General features: G+C 38.2%; 1 protein-coding gene across 1 annotated transcript in view; it reads right to left on the bottom strand.

Annotated features, from left to right (window-relative positions):
- The window catches only part of LOC148946970 (uncharacterized), a 268,849-nt gene that overhangs the window by 239,406 nt on the left and 8,464 nt on the right, over positions 1–20,979 (bottom strand). Inside the window, exon 2 of the mRNA XM_089096472.1 lies at positions 11,294–11,419. Within this exon, the coding sequence (XP_088952598.1) occupies positions 11,294–11,419 (126 nt within the window). The remainder of the gene's footprint in view (positions 1–11,293; positions 11,420–20,979) is intronic.

The raw sequence follows: 20,979 nt of genomic DNA on the forward strand, positions 1-20,979 counted from the left end.
ACGCCCAGTCTACGGGAGAGCAAATAGTTTTTTTTTTGTGTTAAAAAATTTTTAAGTTGTAAGAGTAAGCCTTTTGGAAGACCACCTTTAAAATTCGAATTCGTATTAGTGAAAATTGAAGGAGATGAGTTTTGAGAAATTGGAGTAAAAATGCCACCGGAAAAGCGTCTCCTAGAGGGGGAAGGACACCCTGGAACGGGGGAGCGATAGATATTTGGCAAGAAAAAAGTTAAATGGTAGTTTGCCTTCATGTCCCCTACTACATTGAATAGTATATAATAATTTTTTTTTTTGAAGTTTAGGTGATATGATAATGCATAAAGTTGTAAGATTTATATGATTTTGTATTAGAATATCACCGATTGGAGAGGAGGAGGGGAGGATAAAAAATAACAACTACCTCTGAAAAATTTTAAACAAAATTTTTTCTGTTGACACACAGAACATGGAGATGGTGGTGGTTATGGTCTTGAGGTCAGTTTTGGGTTTAGTTGCCATTTTTAACATGATGATTGCGATGCTGACGAGACATCAAAAAAGTGGAACCATTTCTTCTGGATAAATGAATTCAGCTTTGTGAAGACGTCTGAGTCAAAGCCAAAGACAATGTTGATGCCGATTTCCATAGAAACGGGTTCTGCTGAATGCATGATATACAGGCTGGAGTCACAGTAACCCTGGTCTACCAATGCGGCAGTTAATGTGAGATCAGCCTTCAGCCGGAACCACTGGCAAAGAATTCCTATGTCGTCAGGGAACTGCATCGCCATATTCTGCGTGTCAACAGAGTGGCATCTTCGCCCAGACAAGTAGCCAAACTGTATGACCCGCCCAACTAATACTCTATCTCCCCTGCCAACTGGTCTGTAAACGCACCATTCACCGATACGCAATTCCGATTTCACACCGACCTCTGCATTGGTTTGTGGCGACTCACGTAGTCCTACTCGTCGGCCCTGGACCATCACCCGTTTTAATCGGTCACTACTCAGATTCTCAGAGCTTTCCCTCAGAAGCCACAACAGCGTGGATTTTTTTATTGGTAATATGGAGCCGTCAGAAGTCTTGACAAGACAAAACCTAGAATTCTTCATGTTCGTCAACGGCTCACTAACCCAATTTTTCTCAACTTGGTGTTTCGCACAGTGAGCAATCACTGGCAAATTTTCAAAGATGCCCTCACTTTCCGAGCCCGATTCAGTGTCAGTCGCGGAAGCCTTTTCCTGCTTATCGGACAGAGTATTTTCCTCTGAGTCATCGTCTGAGTCACTGTCGTGAAGTACAGAAAGACGAACATTCGGTACTTGGTGACCGAAAGCATAAAGTACGTCGTCGGGTATCAAGGCTTTCATTATTCGCTGGCTTTCAATACGAGCTCGCCCTAGCTCGAGGTTGATTTCATCGTTCCCGGGCAAAGAAAAATTGGAACTGACAGACACACCACCAACGGATTTAACTCACTTGGCCTGGGGCAAAGACAACTGTTCATTAAAATATTAAGTTTCAAAATCCGTTATACTTTCATATCGACGAATTCGATGTAGAAGTTGGAGGAACGAAAAGTTTATTACAGTACTGTAAGTGCTGGTTTGAGACCGCATCTTCCTAAAGAATCTTCACACGGTTGGCTATTCATGTCGGAGAGTTTGAAAAGACGTTCGAGCCCAAGCCGTTTGAATTAACGAATGAGAAGCACTAGGGAATGCATATTTATCTCTAGGCAATGGTAAGGGTTTGTGATAACAAAATTCTCGTTCAAAGCATAATGTCCACTTTTTAGGACCCAGGATCTCCAACGTCGAACGCAGTAAACAACACGACCAAGTAAAAATAACCTCTCAAGAGGAGAAAGTTTGCCGTCGTAAAAAACGTGCCGTACGCTTTCCATAAGCCAAAGATAAAACTGTGTTCCTTCGCTTCCAGGAACACGCTGTTTCAGGCGTGTCAGAGGCATGGAGGCACAGCCGGAGGCACGAAGGAAGGGACACTTGCGACGGTCAGTTATTAGCCCCTCGGATGAAAATATGTTAAGGACAATTTTCTAAGGATAATAACGATAATGTGTGATCTATGAAAAGCAGTTGCATAGCCCATAAAGACAAATAACGGGTGACAGAACGCATTGGAATTGTACAATGTGGGCTATATATTTGCACATTAAAGGGTGGGGGTAAGGTTAGGTGACTTTACCCCCACACCACCGTAATGTACAAATATATAGTCAAAATTACATTATTATATAAACAAAAGTACATTATTTTCATCATATTTTGGTATATTTCATTAGGATTAGCATAACTTTATTTCTTGGGTGTGCTACGTATAATTAACAAGTACTTCTTTTTTTACTTAAAGAAGCAATAAGACCGATACTTATTGAAATTTGTGAAGGGTGTGGCAAATTTTTTCCATGGAAATATAAAAAGTCCATTTTCAAAATTGTCGTTGGTCTTCCCGTAATTATTCTAGCTCAGCTGGAGTAAAAAGAAAATAGTTTCTATATTTTTTGAAAAAACTGGGGTTTTGAATCGATCCTAATCTATAAGAACGATTTAAATACTGAGCCTTATTTTCTTGGTATAAAAACAGCATCTTAAGAGTTTCACAAATTTCTGCTCAGCTAAGCACAAAGTTAATAATATATATTGGTGACAGTTTGATTGTTCGATAATACGATTTATCAAATAGCTGGTCGTAATATTTTACTTTCTCTTTCCTTCGAAAGAAAAGACCAATCATCAGAAATACAAACCAAAGGGTGTCTCAAAAAGAACACCGGATATTAATCGATTATTAATCGAATTTCTTCATTCGTAAGAAACAAGCAAAATAAACCATTCTCTTCAGAAGATGTTGCAATTACAGGTGAAACACAATATCGGGCATATTGCCATATTCTGTCATGGAATTAACCAGGGTTGCCAACCTGGCCTGGAAGAATTTACAAAGTCTGAGAGGAAAAATTTACTAAATCGCATCTGTTTTTACTATTTTTTTTTTAAATATTTTTTTTAGCACCATCAAGCATCGATTTTTATTATAGGTGGATACTCAATAGGATTTCCACAATTTTACTTTTTTTTCTTCTTTTTTCTCTTTTCCTCTTTTCTTTCGTTTTCATTGTATGATTGAAAATTCCGGAAATTTATAAGTTCAAAAATCATTTTTTTTATTATTTGGATGTACTACTGGATAAGCTTTATATTCCAGATGCGGTGTATCCAAGACGTCACACAATAGTTTGGAATCTTAGATTCTGGAAATCCTACTGGTGAAGCCCGGCTTAAAATTCATCAATGGTATTCAGGTCATAAAATTCACATATATTGAAAAATTAAAAAACAATCAACGAAGAAAAACAGCTACAACTCATATTCATGGAGCATTCAGGCGATGGAGTGCTTAGAATCTGAGGTGTATTTGAAAGTGACGGCTTTTGAAATTTGTCCCCCAGTTTTCGTTTTTAGGTTTGAAATCTAAGCGCTTCAATTTTGCATTTTTAAGAGGAAATTTGCCGCTTTTAAAACACTAATTGGGCTGGTCTATAAATACGCGACAACTACTACTACTACTAACAACTCACCGCAGCACCAAGCCGCCTGAGGCCAACACAGCTACGCACGCTCTTCCTCCACCCCAATCTATTCAAAGCCTCTCTTTTTACACCCACCCACAAAGTTCCATTTCCTTCAAATTTTTCTTTATGACGTCCTCCCACCCCAGACGAGAACGACCTGCTTTACGTTCAGCCCTAGACGGTTGGCCGAAAAGAACAATCTTCGGCAATCTGTAATCCTTCATCCGCACAACGTGCCCTAGCCACCTCAACCTTTCTTTCATTATAGCCCTAGAGAGCATTATTGAACCACATTTTTCGTATAGCCTATTGATTGAAATACGGTCAGTCAGCCGGGTACTCAGAAGAATCCTAACGCAATTTCTCTGGAAAACATCTAGCAAATCTTCATCCGCTTTTTGGAACGTCCATGCTTCACAGCCATATTTGACCACTGTCATCACTGTAACTTCTAATATTCTGATCTTGGTTTGCAGGCTTGTCTTCCTATTCTTCCAAACTTTTTTTAATTGTGAAAAAACACCTTGTGCCTTGGCTATTCTACTTTTAACATCTTCATTGCTCCCACCATCTTTACTAATAATACTACTAAGGTAAGTGAAGCTGCTCACCTGATCAATCTTTACATTACCCAACGTCACCTTTTCATCTTCACTTATTCCTAGCCTTAGTGACTTAGTCTTCTTAACATTAATTTTCAAACCAATTCTAGCACCCTGAACTCGCAATACCTCTAAAACTTCATTCATTTTGCTCACACTTTCATCTAGGATTCTTAAATCGTCAGCATAATATAAAATTGAGGACCAAAGGTGTTTGAAAACTCAGGCACTTCTCAATTATCAGCCTAAGAGTGAACATTTGGTCGACACATCCTCTATCTTTTCTAAAACCGCACTGTTCTCTCTTAAAACTTAGTCTACGGCATCTCTCAGTCTAAAAAGTATCATATTACTAAGTAATTTACTACCTAAAGAAACCAGACTAATTCCTCTATAGTTACCACACTCACTTTTATCACCTTTATTATAAAGTGACTTAATTAAGGTTTTCCTAAAATCGGTAGGTACTTCTCCTTTTTCAAGAATCATATTCATAATCTTCAGTAGCTTATTTCTAAGCTCAGAGCCACCATATTTAAGAAACTTATTTGTCACACTATCAGCACCTGGAGCCTTAATATTTTTTTATTCTTTTACTACTGTCGCTAATTCTTCCTCACAAATCTTCCTTGACATCGAAGAAGTATCACAAACTTTTTCATTTTCCTATATATCTTTCCTGCAACTCTATCTCGGTTAAGCAAATTCTCAAAATGTTCAGCCCATCTCTTTTTAGTTTTTTCCTTATCGCTAATTGCGGCCCCATTCTTATCTTTAACTGGGCCAAGTCCGGATTGACTACTCCCTCTCAATTTATTAACATGCCAGTACAATATTTTACTATTATGCCTTCTAGCTGCATTTTCCAGATCCTCGGCAATTTTATCCATGACCCTATCCGCTAATCATCTTAACTCATACTTTTATTCTTTCTTGCATTTCTTTACATTCCATTCATTTCCGTATGATCCATCACTCAGATAATTTTGTACAAGCCTTTTTTCCTTTTAGATAGAAGCGGACATTTTTCACGAATATTCCTAGCTGCAGTTCTTGCTTTCTTTCCTAGGACACCTTCAGCAACTTCACAAATTATTTTTATAAAATTATTCCAACCATCTTCCACATTATCAAATTTAAAACTCTCAAGTTTAGTATTCAACTGTTCCCGGAAAGTTTCTCTCAAATTCTCATCCTGGAGTCTACCAACATCATAACTTCCCGAGAAGTAGTTACCCTTCCGATATTTCAGCTTTAAATCAACCTTTGACACTACTAGATGGTGATCTTTACTTTTAACATCAATAACGGCACTCCTATATACCCTAGTATCTTGTATTGATCTTGCCAGTCTTACTATAACATAATCAATAAGGTTTACTATAACATAATCAATAAGGTTTGCTGTCTTACCATCACGTGAATACCATGTTAACTTCTGAGCCATTTTATGACCAAAACACCGTATTGGCTATAACTAGATTGTTATACCTACAAAATTGCAAAAGTCTGTATCCATTTCTGTTTCTTTTCCTACACCAAATTCACCTAGGCTAGGATACCATCTATCCCTATTTCTACCGACCTGGAAGTTAAAATCTCCCAATAACAACATCATATTTCTACCTGGGACCCTGTCTATTTGCTCCTGTAACTGTAAGTAAATTCATCTGAGTCACTAGTATCTCCGTCAGTCGTTTCTATAGGGGCGTATACTACTATAACTGATATCCTGAACTTTTTAATCATAAAATCATTCATCATGAGACCTACTCCCTGTCTATTTACCCCATCCTTCCTGCCTGAGTAAACAAATTCTATATCACCTAATTTCATGCTTCCTACCCCTGGGATATGAGTTTCTAAAACTCCTAATAGATCCAGTTTGATTCGCCTGAATTCTTCAGTCAAAATGTCGAAACGATAGTCATTTTTTAACGTCGCAACATTCCAAGTTCCAAGTTTCATGTTCTTTAAATCATTGAAATTATTTTCATGGAAAAGCAATGATCCTGGATACCAGTGCAGGACGGGGATCACATATCTTCTCAAGTCTACACCGAAGTGCTTAAACCGGCTTAGAGCCGGACAGCAAGAAGTCCCTGGGACCTCCATGAATGGAGGCTTTGTGCAATCCTGGGCCCATCTTGTTCACAACATGGTTTTCAGCATTTGGCTATGCTCTTCTATCAACAAGAGTTGAAATTCTGCACTGGCAATTTCAAGCCTATTACATCTTAATCATTATATATTCATGCATACAAATAGTATGCCATTAAAGTGAGGCAGCCCATGGTCGGTAAATTAGCTAGGAAGAGGTTTTTCAGCCTGAAAATGCCCGTCAAAACAAACCAAGCCCAGAAGAATTGTCCATTAATCAGATCCCGTGTGAATGCTGCGTCGTTTACTAGGCTATAATTTCCTGGAGGGGCGCCATTCCTCAAGGCTAAGGGATAAGCTACTTACAAATATTTCTGGCGAATTTTCAAGCAATTAATTTAGGAATTTTTTTTTCGAACTGATTTCTTCTGGATTCTCTCTCGTTCGTATTCAAAGGAATCAAAAACCAATACAATCTAAGTCACTTCAAAACGGAAATGTTGTAATCGGCTAACGGTTTAGTAGTAAAAATATGTAAATTAAAAAGTGCACCTCAATTTGGACTAGGGCTGCCAAGAAAAATAGAACTTATATAACATACAATAATTAGTTTTAAAAAAATAACATTGTGTCAATATTCAGCAGGTCAGGCAAATCATACAAATTGAAAAGTAAGAAGAAAGATATGTTGTCATAATTAAAAAAAAAGTCGCACTTAAAAGGCTTTAATCCTTCTCGGCCTCATCCGAATTTAAAGTATCCACTAGTGTCGAACTCTGACTGAAGGATCTACTTGTTTCCATTTCTTGATAGCCCGAGTCAAATCGCTGGGGATTTCTGTTATGAGAGTCCAGTTCGGACTGTTATGCGAGTTGTGAAATCGCTGGGGAGCTGTTATGAGAGTCTGGGAAAATTTTCTGAAAACAAATTAAGCCAGCATACCAGTCCTGATTTTAAATAGTTCGCCTTTAAAAGCAAGTATGAAGAAGAAGCCGAGAGAAAAGCAGAGATTCTTAAGCGCTAGGGTTGACGCGAAATCGCAAAAATGAGAGCAATAGTAGCCATAATATCTGACGTAATCGCGATCAGATTTTGTAATGAATGGACCCTAATTTTTCCCCTCAATTCATGGAAAATAACAAAAGTTTTGCCTTCTGATCACTTTTGACTCTTAAAAATGGAACTAGAACTTTTAATTTCCAATCTAATGAGCCTCCCATAAAGTTTATACTACCACGCCTTCCATAAAAACTTTATATGACCTTAAGTTATGACTTACAATCCTTGTCCCCGGGCTCTGGGGGGCTGTTTCAATCCCGGAGGCATTAGTATATGATATTTGGACAATTTTGAACAACATAGCTATCTTAAAATATTGGTCGGATGCATTTGGAGAAAAGAGGGCGTGGGGTGCTGCTTGCCCTCTGATCACTTTTTAGTCCTAAAAAGGGAACTAGAACTTTCAGTTTCCAATCAAATGAGCCTCCTCCAAAGTTCCAACGACCACCAATTCCATAAGAAAATTATATGCCTCTGGGGCATAGCTTACAACCCTCATTCCCAGGCTCTGGGGAACTTTGTCAGCCCCAGAGGCACTGTTATATGATATTTAAACTTTTTTAAACAAAATAGCTATTTCAAAATCCTTATCAGATGTATTCTGCATTGCAATTTTTATGCAGATGCATTTGAGGAAAAGAGAGCGTGGGGGGATTTCGCCCTCCGATCACTTTTGACTCGTAAAAAACGAACTAGAACTTTCAATTTCAAATCAAATGAGTCTCATCCAAAGTTTATATGACCACCCCTTCCATAAAAACAATATATGCCCTCGAGGCATAACTTAAAACACTTGTCCCCAGGCTCGGGGGGCTATGTTGACCCGAAGGCATTGTTACTTTGGCATATGAACTTTGGACTATTTTGAACATAATGACTATCTCAAAATTTCGACTGGATACATTTGGGCAAAAGAGGGCGTGGGGGAAGGGGCTAGTTTGGACTCTTAAAAAGAGAGCTAGAACTTTCAATTTCCAATCAAATGTGCCTCCTCCAAAGTTTATACGACCACCCCTTCCATAGAAATCTTATATACCCCCAGGGCATACCTTACAATACCTACCCCCTAGCTTTGGAAGGTTGTGTCAACCCCCCCCCCCAACCCCGGATGCATTGTTATGTGATCTTTGGACAATTTTGAACCAAATGGCTATCTCAAAATTTCGATCGGATGCAGTTGGGGAAAAGAAGTGTTGGAGCGGGAGCTAGTTGCCCTCGGATCATTTTTGACTCTTAAAAAGGGAGCTACAACTTTTAATTTCCAATCAAATGAGCTTCATCCAAAGTTTATACGACCACCTCTTCCATAAGAACCTTATATGCCCCCAGGGTATAGCTGAAAACATTTGCCCCCGGACTCTATGAGGTTGTATCAACCTCGGAGTTTTGTTATCTGAGATTTGGACTATTTTGAACAAAATGAATGTCTTAAAATTTTGATTGGATGCATTTGGAGAAAAGAGGGTGTGGGAGGGCTAGTTGCCCTCCGATCATTTTTGACTCTTTAAAAGGGCACTACGATTTCCGATTTCCAATCCACTGAGCACCCTCCAAAGTTTACATGATCATCCCTTCCACATGAAGTGCCTCTGAGGAAAAATAATAACAACAGATAATAAAACATTGAAGCCTTACAGTCTTTATCATAGGCAACGCTATAGCATTGCCTGCCTCTGATTTCTCTTCGTTCGAAGTTCTACTTGTTTTATGACATTATTTCTGCTCAATATAGGTTTTGATATGACTCTTTACTTTTCTTTGAAAAATATATTTCTAAATTTCTTTCTTAAATTACTCAGAGGCAGCATAATAGCGCTGGCTAAGGAAAAAGCCACAAGCCTTCAATGTGCTATTTCTTTCTGGCCACTTCTTGACTTCACTTACTTAATTAAAGCTCCTGCTGGGGGTTCAGCGTAGAGAGATATGTGAATCTTCGCCTCCATTCCGAACGGTCCTGCGCAAGCGTGACTGCTTCGTGGAGATAATAGCGATCATGGAGAGGTACTGGGTAAGGCTCTCCCTCCATATGAACCGGGTCTTCCACTGTAGCTCTTCCAGCAATGTTCAGGGGGATTCAAAATTGAAAAGTGTGCTGGCGGGTGCTTCTGATGGCATGCGAATTAAGTAGCCGAACCACCGTAGAGTTCTTACAGCGATCTGACGAGAGTTGGGGGTCTGATCCGTTAGTGTCAGCAGTGGGGTGTTTGAGGCGAAGTGGTACCACTTGATCCCTTCCATTTGTCTTAGGAAGTTTGTTTGGGCCACATCTATGGCATCACGAACAGAAGCAGCTGCCGGCCAAGTTTCAGCACCGTAGAGTAAGACTTGCATTACGGTCGTGTTGTAGATCGGCATTTTTGTTTTTCGGCTGATGTTGGGCTTTGACCACACGGAACGGCATAATCCGACAATAATAGAAGCGGCTTTAGCGATCTGCGACTGGACTTCCATTTCAATTGAGCCTTTATCCGAGACGGCAGATCCACGCTAAGCAAAAGACTTGACAAGTTCAATATTGTGCCCTAATATGTTGAATGGTGGTGAGTTGGCGGAATTACCTGCCGGGTCAATGATCATTATTTTGTTTTCTGCCAGCAAATATGTAATCTCACTTTCAGGGCTTCTTCCGACAGTGTATTGAGAGCTGGCTCGAGTTCAGCTGCAGAAGTGCATATCAGGGCAACATCATCTGCGACGTCGCAATCGGCTAGGACTCTATCGCCATATTTCAGTCCGAACTGGAGCCGATTCATTGTTCGATCCATGACATAATCAATTACTGCGTTGAAAAGTACAGGAGCAGCAACACAGCCTTGCCTTACACCAGTATCTATTTTAATAGGGGGCTTCAGCGACCATTGACCTGGACGGAGCTTTTTGTACCAGTGTAGAGCGCCTTCAACAGGCGGCAATAATCTCTGCCACTTTGTATGGAAGAATATGTCGTAGGAATTTCAAATTGGCTTGAAAATTGAAAGTGCTAGTGCCCTTTTTAAGATTCAAAAGTAATAGCATGATGACCCATCCACCTCTCACGCCCTTTTTTGCTATCTACCCCCTCCCGCAACCCTCAAAGGCATCCAATCAAAATATTGAAAAAGCTGTTTTGCTCAGAATAGTCAAGAGATCCAATAAATATGCCTCCGGGGATGACACAACCCTCACTGCCCCAAGGGTGAGAACCGTAGTGTAGGGGGCTGGAATTCAGGATATTAACTGGAAAACTTTTCGTCCCTAATCAGTTTGAAGGTTACAAAAAAGTTACAAAAAAATTCAAAAACCTCTTCCTCTAGGATTTTTGAAATTAAGTCCCGCACCTTTTTGTCTCATATATTACAGACGCAGTAGTCCGCTTTGATTTTCCTTGAGCTTTTAGAATAAAGATCAGGTAAAATGGCTGGCATAGGATGCCAGATTGACCTTCTAACATCCAACGACTTCCGTTGAGAGTTGTGTGGTGGGCAGCTGTACCACCCACGAAACACCGAAATGAATATAACCTTAAGTTCGAGTATTTTTAATATTCGAAAAAAAACATTACACCTTTCTGACAAAAAGTATGTCTTTAAGCCTTTTCCTTTCCACCTAGAAAAAATTCAGTGAGCACCCTTAACGCCTTTAAGGTCTATTTCAGGCCCAGGGTCCTGGTATGTTTGTTCGTTGTTATCTGTTCGACTTGAAAAATTACAAGTTAAAGCACTACCTTATAAAATTATAAATCTACACTGTCTATTTGATCAATTTTAGTTTTAATCAGTTGGTTTTACTAACAGCTTATCAGCTATATTTACTAACAGCTATTTTATATATTTACTAACAGCTATACTACTGATGATAACTTATTACTTCTTTTTAATACGAATACAGGAGGAAGGGAAGGGGGGGGATTCTGGAACAAAGATCATGCAGCGATTTTACCCAAAACGAAACTTCAGAAATTCAACATAAAGAGTACCTCTGCCACAGGTTCTTCGCCTCAGCTCACATTCACTAGGATAAATAATTTGATCCGATGCGCAAACAGGTTCAAGAACCTTGGAACAAAACCTTGGACAGTTGTTATAGTCATGCAGCCTTAGACCTGAAAAGAATATAATTGTTTGAAAATGCGAAGAGAAACTGTAGAATTATCCGGTCAGTAAAATTTAGTACTCTTCTATAAAATGCATAAAAAATTTCAACTTAAGAACACCGTTTGGAGACATTCCACGAAATGCTCATTTTCCATTCTCCCCTTTTCAGTGTGACTGCTGCAACTGTAGCTATTTTGAAGTTTAAAATCAATTTTTTTTTCTTATTTATTCAGTAAGAGAGCAATGACTTATGAAATTATAGTCAGTTAAAAAAGGAATCAAGGATGTTTTTTTTTTCACGAATAGCATAATAAGCAACAGCTGGACTAGCAGAGCGTGAATAATTTGAATCGCTAGTGACAGGACAATTAAAATAACAGACAGAACCAGCTGAAGATAAGATAGAGAAAAAATACAAGCGTCAAATCAGATGCTCTTGTCTAAGTAAAGGGTGTTATTCGTCGAGCTAGCTTAGCTTTCCTTCTGATATTCGCTACAAACGGAAAGCAACTAAACTCATTTTCGCGAGAAGTTAAGAATTGAGATCTGGACCAACGAAATGTTAGTCCTACACGTAAAAACGTAGCAAAAATGATTACAAACAAATATTTTATGCGTTTTGGAGATACTGTTTGTACCCCCCCCCCCCGCAAAAAATCCTGGATGCGGCCCTGATTGAATCTAGTACTTTTTCTCTTATCTGACCATATAAATGCCATACAAAGTTCATATATAGGCCTACATATAAAATGCCATTACAGGATGTGTCCAAGATTATTATATATATCAGAACATTTTTCATGCATGACAATTATATAAATACATTTAAATACGGGATATGCTTTTTATTCCTTTAAATTAAAAATATTAAAAATCTACAAAAAAAAACTAATCTAAGTACATTTATACGAACCATACAAAAAATTATTTTGAGCACCGAAAATAGCTGTGTAACCGAAAAATTATTATAGCACTGAAAATGGCTGTGTAGCACGTAAATTTGGGTAATTGTAGCACTTTAGGAACTGATCGCGGAGGCAACCATGGGCCAGATCTGGACCACCAGCGGAGAGTGTTTCTGACTGATAGTTTTCAGCACTAAACTCAAAATATTACGCTCGTGACTTACAAGAAAGCTTACAATTTCAAATGAATTGTATTTTTGATAATCTTTCAGGATCATGACTGACAATTATTAATGCAATTTAATTGAGAAAATCCGATTAGGGCAATGGGCGCGTAGTCAATGTTCAAATAGCTGCCTTTTACAGTTGAATAATTTAAAATAGTGCTTTCCAAAAAAATCAAAGGAAAGTAAAGAGCCATAATCGAAATTAGGACGAGTAGAAAAAAGTCATATAATAATTAAAACTTTAAACCAATATAAACTTTTTTTTCAATAAAGCACAAATGACACTCTGGCCTTTAGTTGGGTTAGGGGGGATGTAGCCTTCTTCTTGTTCATGGGAATTAATCTTGTTTTAAGCCTGACTTCATTATTTGTTTTAATTTGTTCCCGTTTTAAGATCCCTCTATTAATGTATTGCTGAAAATCATGGTGATTTTTATTATTTTTTTTATCTCGATTGAGGCTATCTTGGTTCTGAAATTTAATTGAGGTGTCTGCCTGCCCTACAAAAAAAAAAAAAAAAAAAACCAAAAAAAAAAAAAAAAAAAACCAAACACGCTTAAATTCGATACAACCGCATTTTTCTTCCAAGTGTATTGTCCTTGCTCAAATCTCCGAGGTTCAGTCTACTTATTCTAGAAGTTCCAGACTAATCGTGGTAAAACAATGTTTGGCCCATTTTGAGGTTTCAGGAATCAATACAGTTCATTCTGTTTAGTTATATATAGCCATATTATATAGTATTTGTCATTTTTATGTTTGTATCACTATCAACTAGTGCATACAAACCGACTGGTGATATCTCACTGTGTTTTTAGGTTTGTGCAAAACTAGCTAATTACTAAAAACAAAAAACCCACGAATAAGAAGCAAGAAATCCTTGTCTTCATACCGTAAAACATGCGCTAAAATGCTTGATCTTTCTATCGCACAACATTTCTTATACTGTTTCGTGTTTTTAGTAAAACTCGTATTTTCAGTCCCAAAAACATAAGAAAATATCATCAGGTAGGTTAATCTGCATTAGAGAGGATGTAAACCCATAGTATTTACTCGTTTTAAGTTTCAACTTCGCTCTTTACTTTAAGTAATAAGAACTAGGCTAACCTATCTCTGAAAATGTTAGGAAACCAACAAAAGACTATTTACCAACTTAGAAATATTGGCTGTCACCGAATTTCTATCGATGTTTAAAGCAAAGAAAATAGTCATCTTTCTTAGCTGCATTATGAGTTTTTGAATATTGCGCTTAAAATCCTCCAACTATTTTCTCCTACATCGATTTGTTAGAGACAAATAAGTAAAGAAAATAATAATGTTAAGCAACAAAATCAGCATTGGAAAAAGCCTAGGGATATTTTGATGCATATGGGGCAGGAGGGTTGGGATGCAGTTGTACAGGAGAAAATTTTTAAAACTCTTTTACAGAAATTCGCTGAAGACAGTTAAGTATAAATTGTGTTTTTACATAATTTAATTAGAAAAGGAATCTTGGATCAAGATTACTAACAGTGGTAGAGTCATTGCAGCAATACTTCTAGCGGTAAACTCGTATAATCTTCATTTGATGAACAATAAAGTACGTAATAGCCATCAGTGTGTCTCTTAAATGCAAATCCCCCCTTTCCCTCCACACACCAACAAATGGTGCATGGAGGGATATTCGCGAAATCTCTGGAGAGGAAGTTGGCGAAATCTCTAGCCACAAATGGGGTCAGAAATAGAATTGAAATAGAAATTAAAAACCAGTTAATAAACTGGGATGTTAATTTTTCCCATATAACTTAGGTAATAAAGGTGGATACTACTATTTATAGTATAGAGATCTGTCAAGAGAACATGGCTTGTTTTTATTTTAGAATTAGGGGTTAATCAACTCTTTTTTCTTACAGACCGGGAAGATAAAAGTGTTTGCTAACAAAAACTGTTAGCTAACAATTGTCAGAAACGTATTAATGGGGCGGGGAGTAAAAAAAAAAAAAAATAATAATAGAAGCTCAGAGAAGAATTCAATATAGTCTGCTCAGCAAGCCTGTCCTTGAAGGCATTTGTAAGAAACTGATAAAATAATTGAACCCTTAGCCATCTCTCTGCGATTTTCCGGTAGCCTGCTAGCTATGGTAAAAAAGGGGGATATCATTTACATGATTACATCCATACTAAAGTATGGTTGCCTTCGTTTTTGAAGGTGGGCTATAATAAACCTTTCTCAATGGGTTTAAGATAATAGCAATTTCAGAGAAACACTTTTGATTTTGACTTGATGTCACGTTATTTTTTAAGGGTTTTGGATTTTTCCTGGAAGTTACGAAAAATTTGTATCTATGATTTAAACTTTTATTCTGTCAAACCCGTATTACTGTTGCCTTTTCTGAATTAGCATCAAGTGGTTATTTTTTACTAAACAGTTTCTTGGCAAACACCGTGTTAAAAACAAATTTGATTAGTATCACCCTCGGCTGTTTACTAGGTTGCTGCTACTATTGCAGTATTTCTTATATTTGCTAGCCTTCTACAAAGTGCAAATGACACTAAAAAGTGTGGTTATGATTCCATATGGCACTTTACTCAACCGCTATTAATACAAGATTATAGAAAGGATTGAAACATGAGCATTACTTGTCTGAGTTATTAATTCTCTCTACGATCTTCTAGTAGCCTGCTAGCACTGGCGATAAAAAAAAGAGAAAGAAAGGGAACATTACAGCTCACCATGCAAAAAAAAAGCCATTTCCTTTTCAAAATATGATGGCGTTAAAACTAAATATAGTTATTACTTCCGAATTATTGTTAACTGGGATATATTTAACAATATACACTTTTTTTTAGTGAAACGTGTTTAACAACTACTGTTCACTATGAGACATGGTTTGTTCTTTCTACATCCGTTGCCAATCTCAAAAGTTTTCGCTTACTAGTGTTATGGCGCTATCCGGCGTAATAGCGCTGCCTAAGTAAAGAATGAGGTTGCCACAATGCTTATCTTTTTTTTTCTTTTAGACCCGGGCACTTCGTATAGGAGGAGTTGGCTTAGAGACTTCAAAAGGAGCTCATTCGATCGGAAATTGAAAGGGCTTCGACTTTTAATCGTCAAAAGTGGTTGCACGGCAACCAGTCCTCCCCCCTCCCACGTCCCTCCTTTCCCGAAACATATCCCATCAAAATTTTGAGACAGCCATTTTGTTCAGCGTAGTTGAAAGATCCAGAAATTATGTCTTTGAGGATGACAACCCCCCCCCCACAACCCTCAAGGCAATGATTTTAAGTTATGCCCTTGGGGCATATAAAGTTCTTATAGAAAGGGTGGTCGCATAAACTACGGAGGGGGCTCATTGGATTGGTAATCAGAAGTTCTAATGCTCTTTTTAAAAGTCAAAGTGATCAAGAGACAGCTACCCCCCCCCCCCACACACACACACAAACACACGTCGTAATTTCCCGAAATGCATTCGATACGAAATTTTGAGATGGTCATTTTATTCGAAATAGTCCACAGATAATATAACAAGGCTTTTGGGGTTGAAACAAACCCCCAGAGCTTGGGGGCAAGGGTTGTAAGTTATGCCCCCGGGCATTTAAGGTTTTTATGGGAAGAACTGTTGCATGGACTTTAGAGGAGGCTGACTTGGTTGAAAATTGGAAGTTCTAGTTCCCTTTTAAGGGTCAAAAGTGATGGAGTGCATTTAGCCCCACCCCTTTCTCGTCTATTTCTATTTCCACCAAATGCGTCTGATTGAAATTGTGAGACAACCATTTTGTTCAAAATAGTCCAAAGAACATACAACAATGCCTACAGGGTTGATACTACCCTCCCCCGCCCCCCCCCAGAGTCCTGGGGCAAGGGTTGTAAGTCATGCCCAAATAAGATTTTCGGGAAATGGGAGGTCCTATGATTTTCAGAGGGGGTTCATTTGATTTGAAATTGGAAGTTTTAGTGCCCTTTTCAACAGTCGAAACTAATTTGAGAGCAAACAGCCCCCCCCCCTATGGCCATCATTTCCTCAACACACATCCAATCAAAATTTTGAGATAGCAATTTATTCAGCGTAGTTGAAGGGTCCGGAAATTATGTCTTTAAGGATTACACCCCCCTCCCCCCCCCCCTCCACAACCCTCAGAGCAAGGGTTGTAAGTTATGACCGGGGGAAAATAAGGTTTTAACAAAAAGGGTGGTCGTATATAATTTGGAGGGTGCCCACTGGATCGATAATCAGAAACTCTTGTGCTCTTTTTAAGAAGCAAAGTGATCAGAGGGCAGCCCCACTCCCCCCACAAGTCGTGTTTTCCCGAAATGCATCCAACAGAAATTTTGAGACAGCCATTTTTTCCAAAATAGTCCAGATCATTTAAGAAGCAATTTGGACTTGATGCGAGCCACCAGAGCCTATGGGCAAGGGTTGTAAGCTATGACTCGGGGGGCATTTAAGGTTCTTATAGAGGGGATGGTTGCATAGACTTTAGAGGTGGCTAGTTTGGTTGAAAATTGGAATATCTAGTTCCTTTTTAAGAGTAAAAAATGATCAAGGGCAACTAGCCCCCCCCCCACCCCAACTACCCCTTTTTTCACCAAACACATCTCATTGAAATTGTGAGATAGCCATTTTGATCAAAATAGTTTAAAGAATATAGAACAATGCCTCCAGGGTTGACATAACCCCCCAAAGAGCCCTGGGGCAAGGGATGTAAGTTATGCCAGGGAGCATGTAAGGTTTTAATGGAATGGGTGGTCGCGTAAACTTCAGATGGGACTCATTTGATTTGGAATTGGAAGTTATAGTGCCCTTTTTAAGAGACAAAAGTGATTTGAAATCAATCAGCCCCCCCCCCCCTCACACGCTCATCATTTCCAAAAACAAACATTCAAACATAGTTTTGAGACAGTTTTTTTCCGTATTTTTGAAAGTTTTAGTTGGGGATGTCAACCCTCCCTCGAGGCTTCAGGGCAACGGCTGTAAGTTAGGCAATTTGTTCACTGTTTACATATAATATATGTTATTGGGAAAAGGTATGCATGTTGACTTCTACTTTCCCAAAATACGAAGGGCATCAAGGAGAGTATTTCAGGGAATGTTGAGGGAAGTGGTAAAGTAAATCAAAACATGTTATACGTATATGGCTAATTTGATTGAAAATTTGAAGATCTAATTGATGGATGGCAAGTAGCCCCCCCCCCCAACTACCCTTATTTTCACCCAAACTCATCTGATTGAAATTGTGGGATAGCCATTTTGTTCGAAATAGTCCAAAGAACATATAACAATACCTCTAGGGTTGACGTAACTCCCCAGAGTCCTGGGGCAAGGGCTGTAAGATACGCCCTGGGAGCATGTAAAGTTTTTATGCAATGGGTGGTCGTGTAATCTTCAGACGGGGTTCATTTGACTTGAAATCGGAAGTTATAGTTCCCTTTTTAAGAGTCAAAAGTAATTTGAGAGGGAAAAGCCCCCCCCCCCCCCATACATATCATTTCCCAAAACAAACATCCAAACAAAGTTTTGAAACACCTTTTTTTCAGCATTGTTGAAAGTTTCAGTAATTTTGCGCTTGGGGATGTCAACCCTCCCTCGAGGTCTAAGGGTAAGGGCTGTCAGTTAGGCAGTTTGTTCGTTGTTTACATATAGTAATTTCTAGAAAAAAAAGGTATGCATGTTTGACTTCTACTTTCCCAAAATGCGAAGGGCATCAAGGCAAGTCTTTCAAGGAATGTTGAGGGAGGTGGTAAAGTAAATCTAAACATGTTATGTGTATATGGGTTGTAACTCAGAAGGGCGTAACTCAGGAATCACTGAGTATATTAATTTGGAACTTTCAGAAAATGAATTCTAGGGTGATGATAAAGTGACCAAAAGGTAATAATTGCACGCTACTACTACTACAATTACCACTGCTTCTACTTCGACCAGAACAACCACTACCACTACTATCACCAAAAACTACTACTTCTGTAGCGAGTACTACTAAGGCTGAGGATATTGAAGAAAACATCTGCGGAAATGTTGAGGAAGGTTGAACTAATTCAAAACATATAATGTGCATACAGATTGCTGATACAGGCACATCAACAATATCTTAAGAACGGCTTATTGTATCAAGAGGAAACGTCAGGGGCATCATGAGTGGGATGTCCAGTTGACCAAAAGGCAAAACGTACCTGCTACTACTGCTATTAGTACTGATGCTACTCCTGTTGCTAGCAATAATAATAATACACTACTACTGCTACTACTAATCCTACTACTACCACTACTAATATGATACTAGTAAAATTAAGGCTACACGTATGAAGATGAAAGTTTGACAGAATATTGAGGGGGAATTTAAACTAAATCAAGACATACTATGTGCATGACGATTATCAAAAGGACGTATCTCAAGAATGGATTTGGGTATTAAGTTGGAACTTTGAGAGAATACTTAAAGGGGAAGATCAATTGACAAAAAGGTAATATATACATGTCACAACTAACACTAATACCACTGCTACTTTTACTAAAATTAAAACTGCTAGTAAACTACTCCAACTACTACTTCAATTGCAACAACTTATATGGCTTAGAGTATTAAGATGAAAGGGGTGTCAACAGCGCACATCAGCAATATTTTGGAACAACTTACCGTGTCAAGGGGAAACTTCCGGAGCATCATGAAAGGACCAAAAGCCAGAATGTATATGCTACTATCGCTATTAACAGCTGCTACTACTACTAATGCAACACTAAGACTTAACTACTTCTCCTAGTACCACCGCAACTACTGTGATACTAGTGCTGTGAAGGCTAAGTAAAATTTGATGATGGTAAAATTTGAGACAATATTGATGGCAAATTCGAACTAACAAAAGACACTATGCGCATTTAGGATTGTCAAAAAAGCGCATCTTAAGAATTGATTTGTGTTTTAAGTTGGAATTTTCATAGAATGCTTAAAGGGGAAGATCAACTTACCATAGGGCAATTTGTTCACATTGCTACTAATACTGCTATTACTTCTACATCTACTATTTCTTCTGTTACTATTAGTATTGCTCCAACTACTACTTCTATTATAACTACTTGTAAGGTAAAAATAATACTGCTGGTAAAGCTAAGGGTATTAAGGCAAAGAATTCTGAGCAGCATTGAAACTGTATTGAACTAAATCGAAACACACTATGGCCACATAGGTTTTCAAAAGGACGTATCAGCTATACCTCAGGGATGATTGATGGTATTAAGTTCAAACTTTCGTCGTGTGTTGAAGGCAAACTGAATCACAACACGCCACCTGCATGCAGGTTGTCAAAAGGGCATATCATCAATATCTTAGGAACAGGTTTGTGTGTGAAATTAAAACTTACAACGCTTGTTGTGGGGGATGTTGAACTAACGAAAAGACAATATTTTAATCATAATACTACTGCTTCTACTCCTACAACTACTACTATTATTATTATTAATGCTACTACTACTACTACTGCAACTAAAGCTAAGACTACTACTATTAATTCTACTGCTATTACTGTCACTACTGGTGCTACTACTACTGCTATTAAATCTAAGGGTACGAAGGCAAAAAGTTTGGGCAGCATTGAAACTGTATTGAACTAAATCGAAACACACTATGCCCACATAGGTTGTTAAGAGGACGTATTAGCAATATCCCAGGAATGATTGATGGTATTAACTTCAAGCTTTCGTCGTGTGTTGAAGAGAATGTTGAAAGAAAACCAAAGGTGCTATGTGCTTACTGCTGCTGCAATTATTGCTACTACACAAGCTAAGTGTATTAAGGTGAAGCTTTCAAGGAATATTTAGGCAGATTTTGAACCAAACCAAAACGAACTATGATCACACAGATTGTCAAAAAGGTGACAAAGCAACATCTCAATAACGGCTTATAAGCTAGACCTTTGAGAGTAAGTCGTGGCGGATTTTGAACTTGCCAGAAGGCACTATGTGTATACTTTTCTTACTACTTCTACGGTTAATGGAACTAATGACACTAAGGACACTAAATTGAAATTTTTAAGGAACGTTTAGGGGTAGTTTCAGTTAAACTAATAAACTATATGCACGCATATTTTAAAAGGGCATAATACGCAATATACAATATACAATATGCAGTATGGGCATATAAGCAATACGGTATCATAAACAGTGCGGTTCTATCATAGCCAGTAATATCATAGATATTTTAAAGGAGCTAATTTGATTGGAAATTTAAAGTTCTAGTGCCTTTTTTAAGAGTCAAACATGATCGGAAGGCAATCAGCCCTCCCATTTAGTCCATATTTTCCCTACCACTTCCAACCAAAATTTTACTATAAAAAAGTTGTTCAGTACAGCTCAACTGCCAGTAACTAAATGTATAGGATTATTGCGTAGGTCAATCCACCGCACTTATGCAATTTGTCCATTATCCTTAAAACTATATGTAGCTTTAAAATTAGATCAAAACGCA

The sequence above is a fragment of the Artemia sp. Qi Xiang Cuo genome, chromosome 11, assembly GCF_049724085.1.
Source record: "Artemia sp. Qi Xiang Cuo chromosome 11, ASM4972408v1, whole genome shotgun sequence".
NCBI classification, from domain to species: Eukaryota; Metazoa; Arthropoda; class Branchiopoda; order Anostraca; family Artemiidae; genus Artemia; species Artemia sp. Qi Xiang Cuo.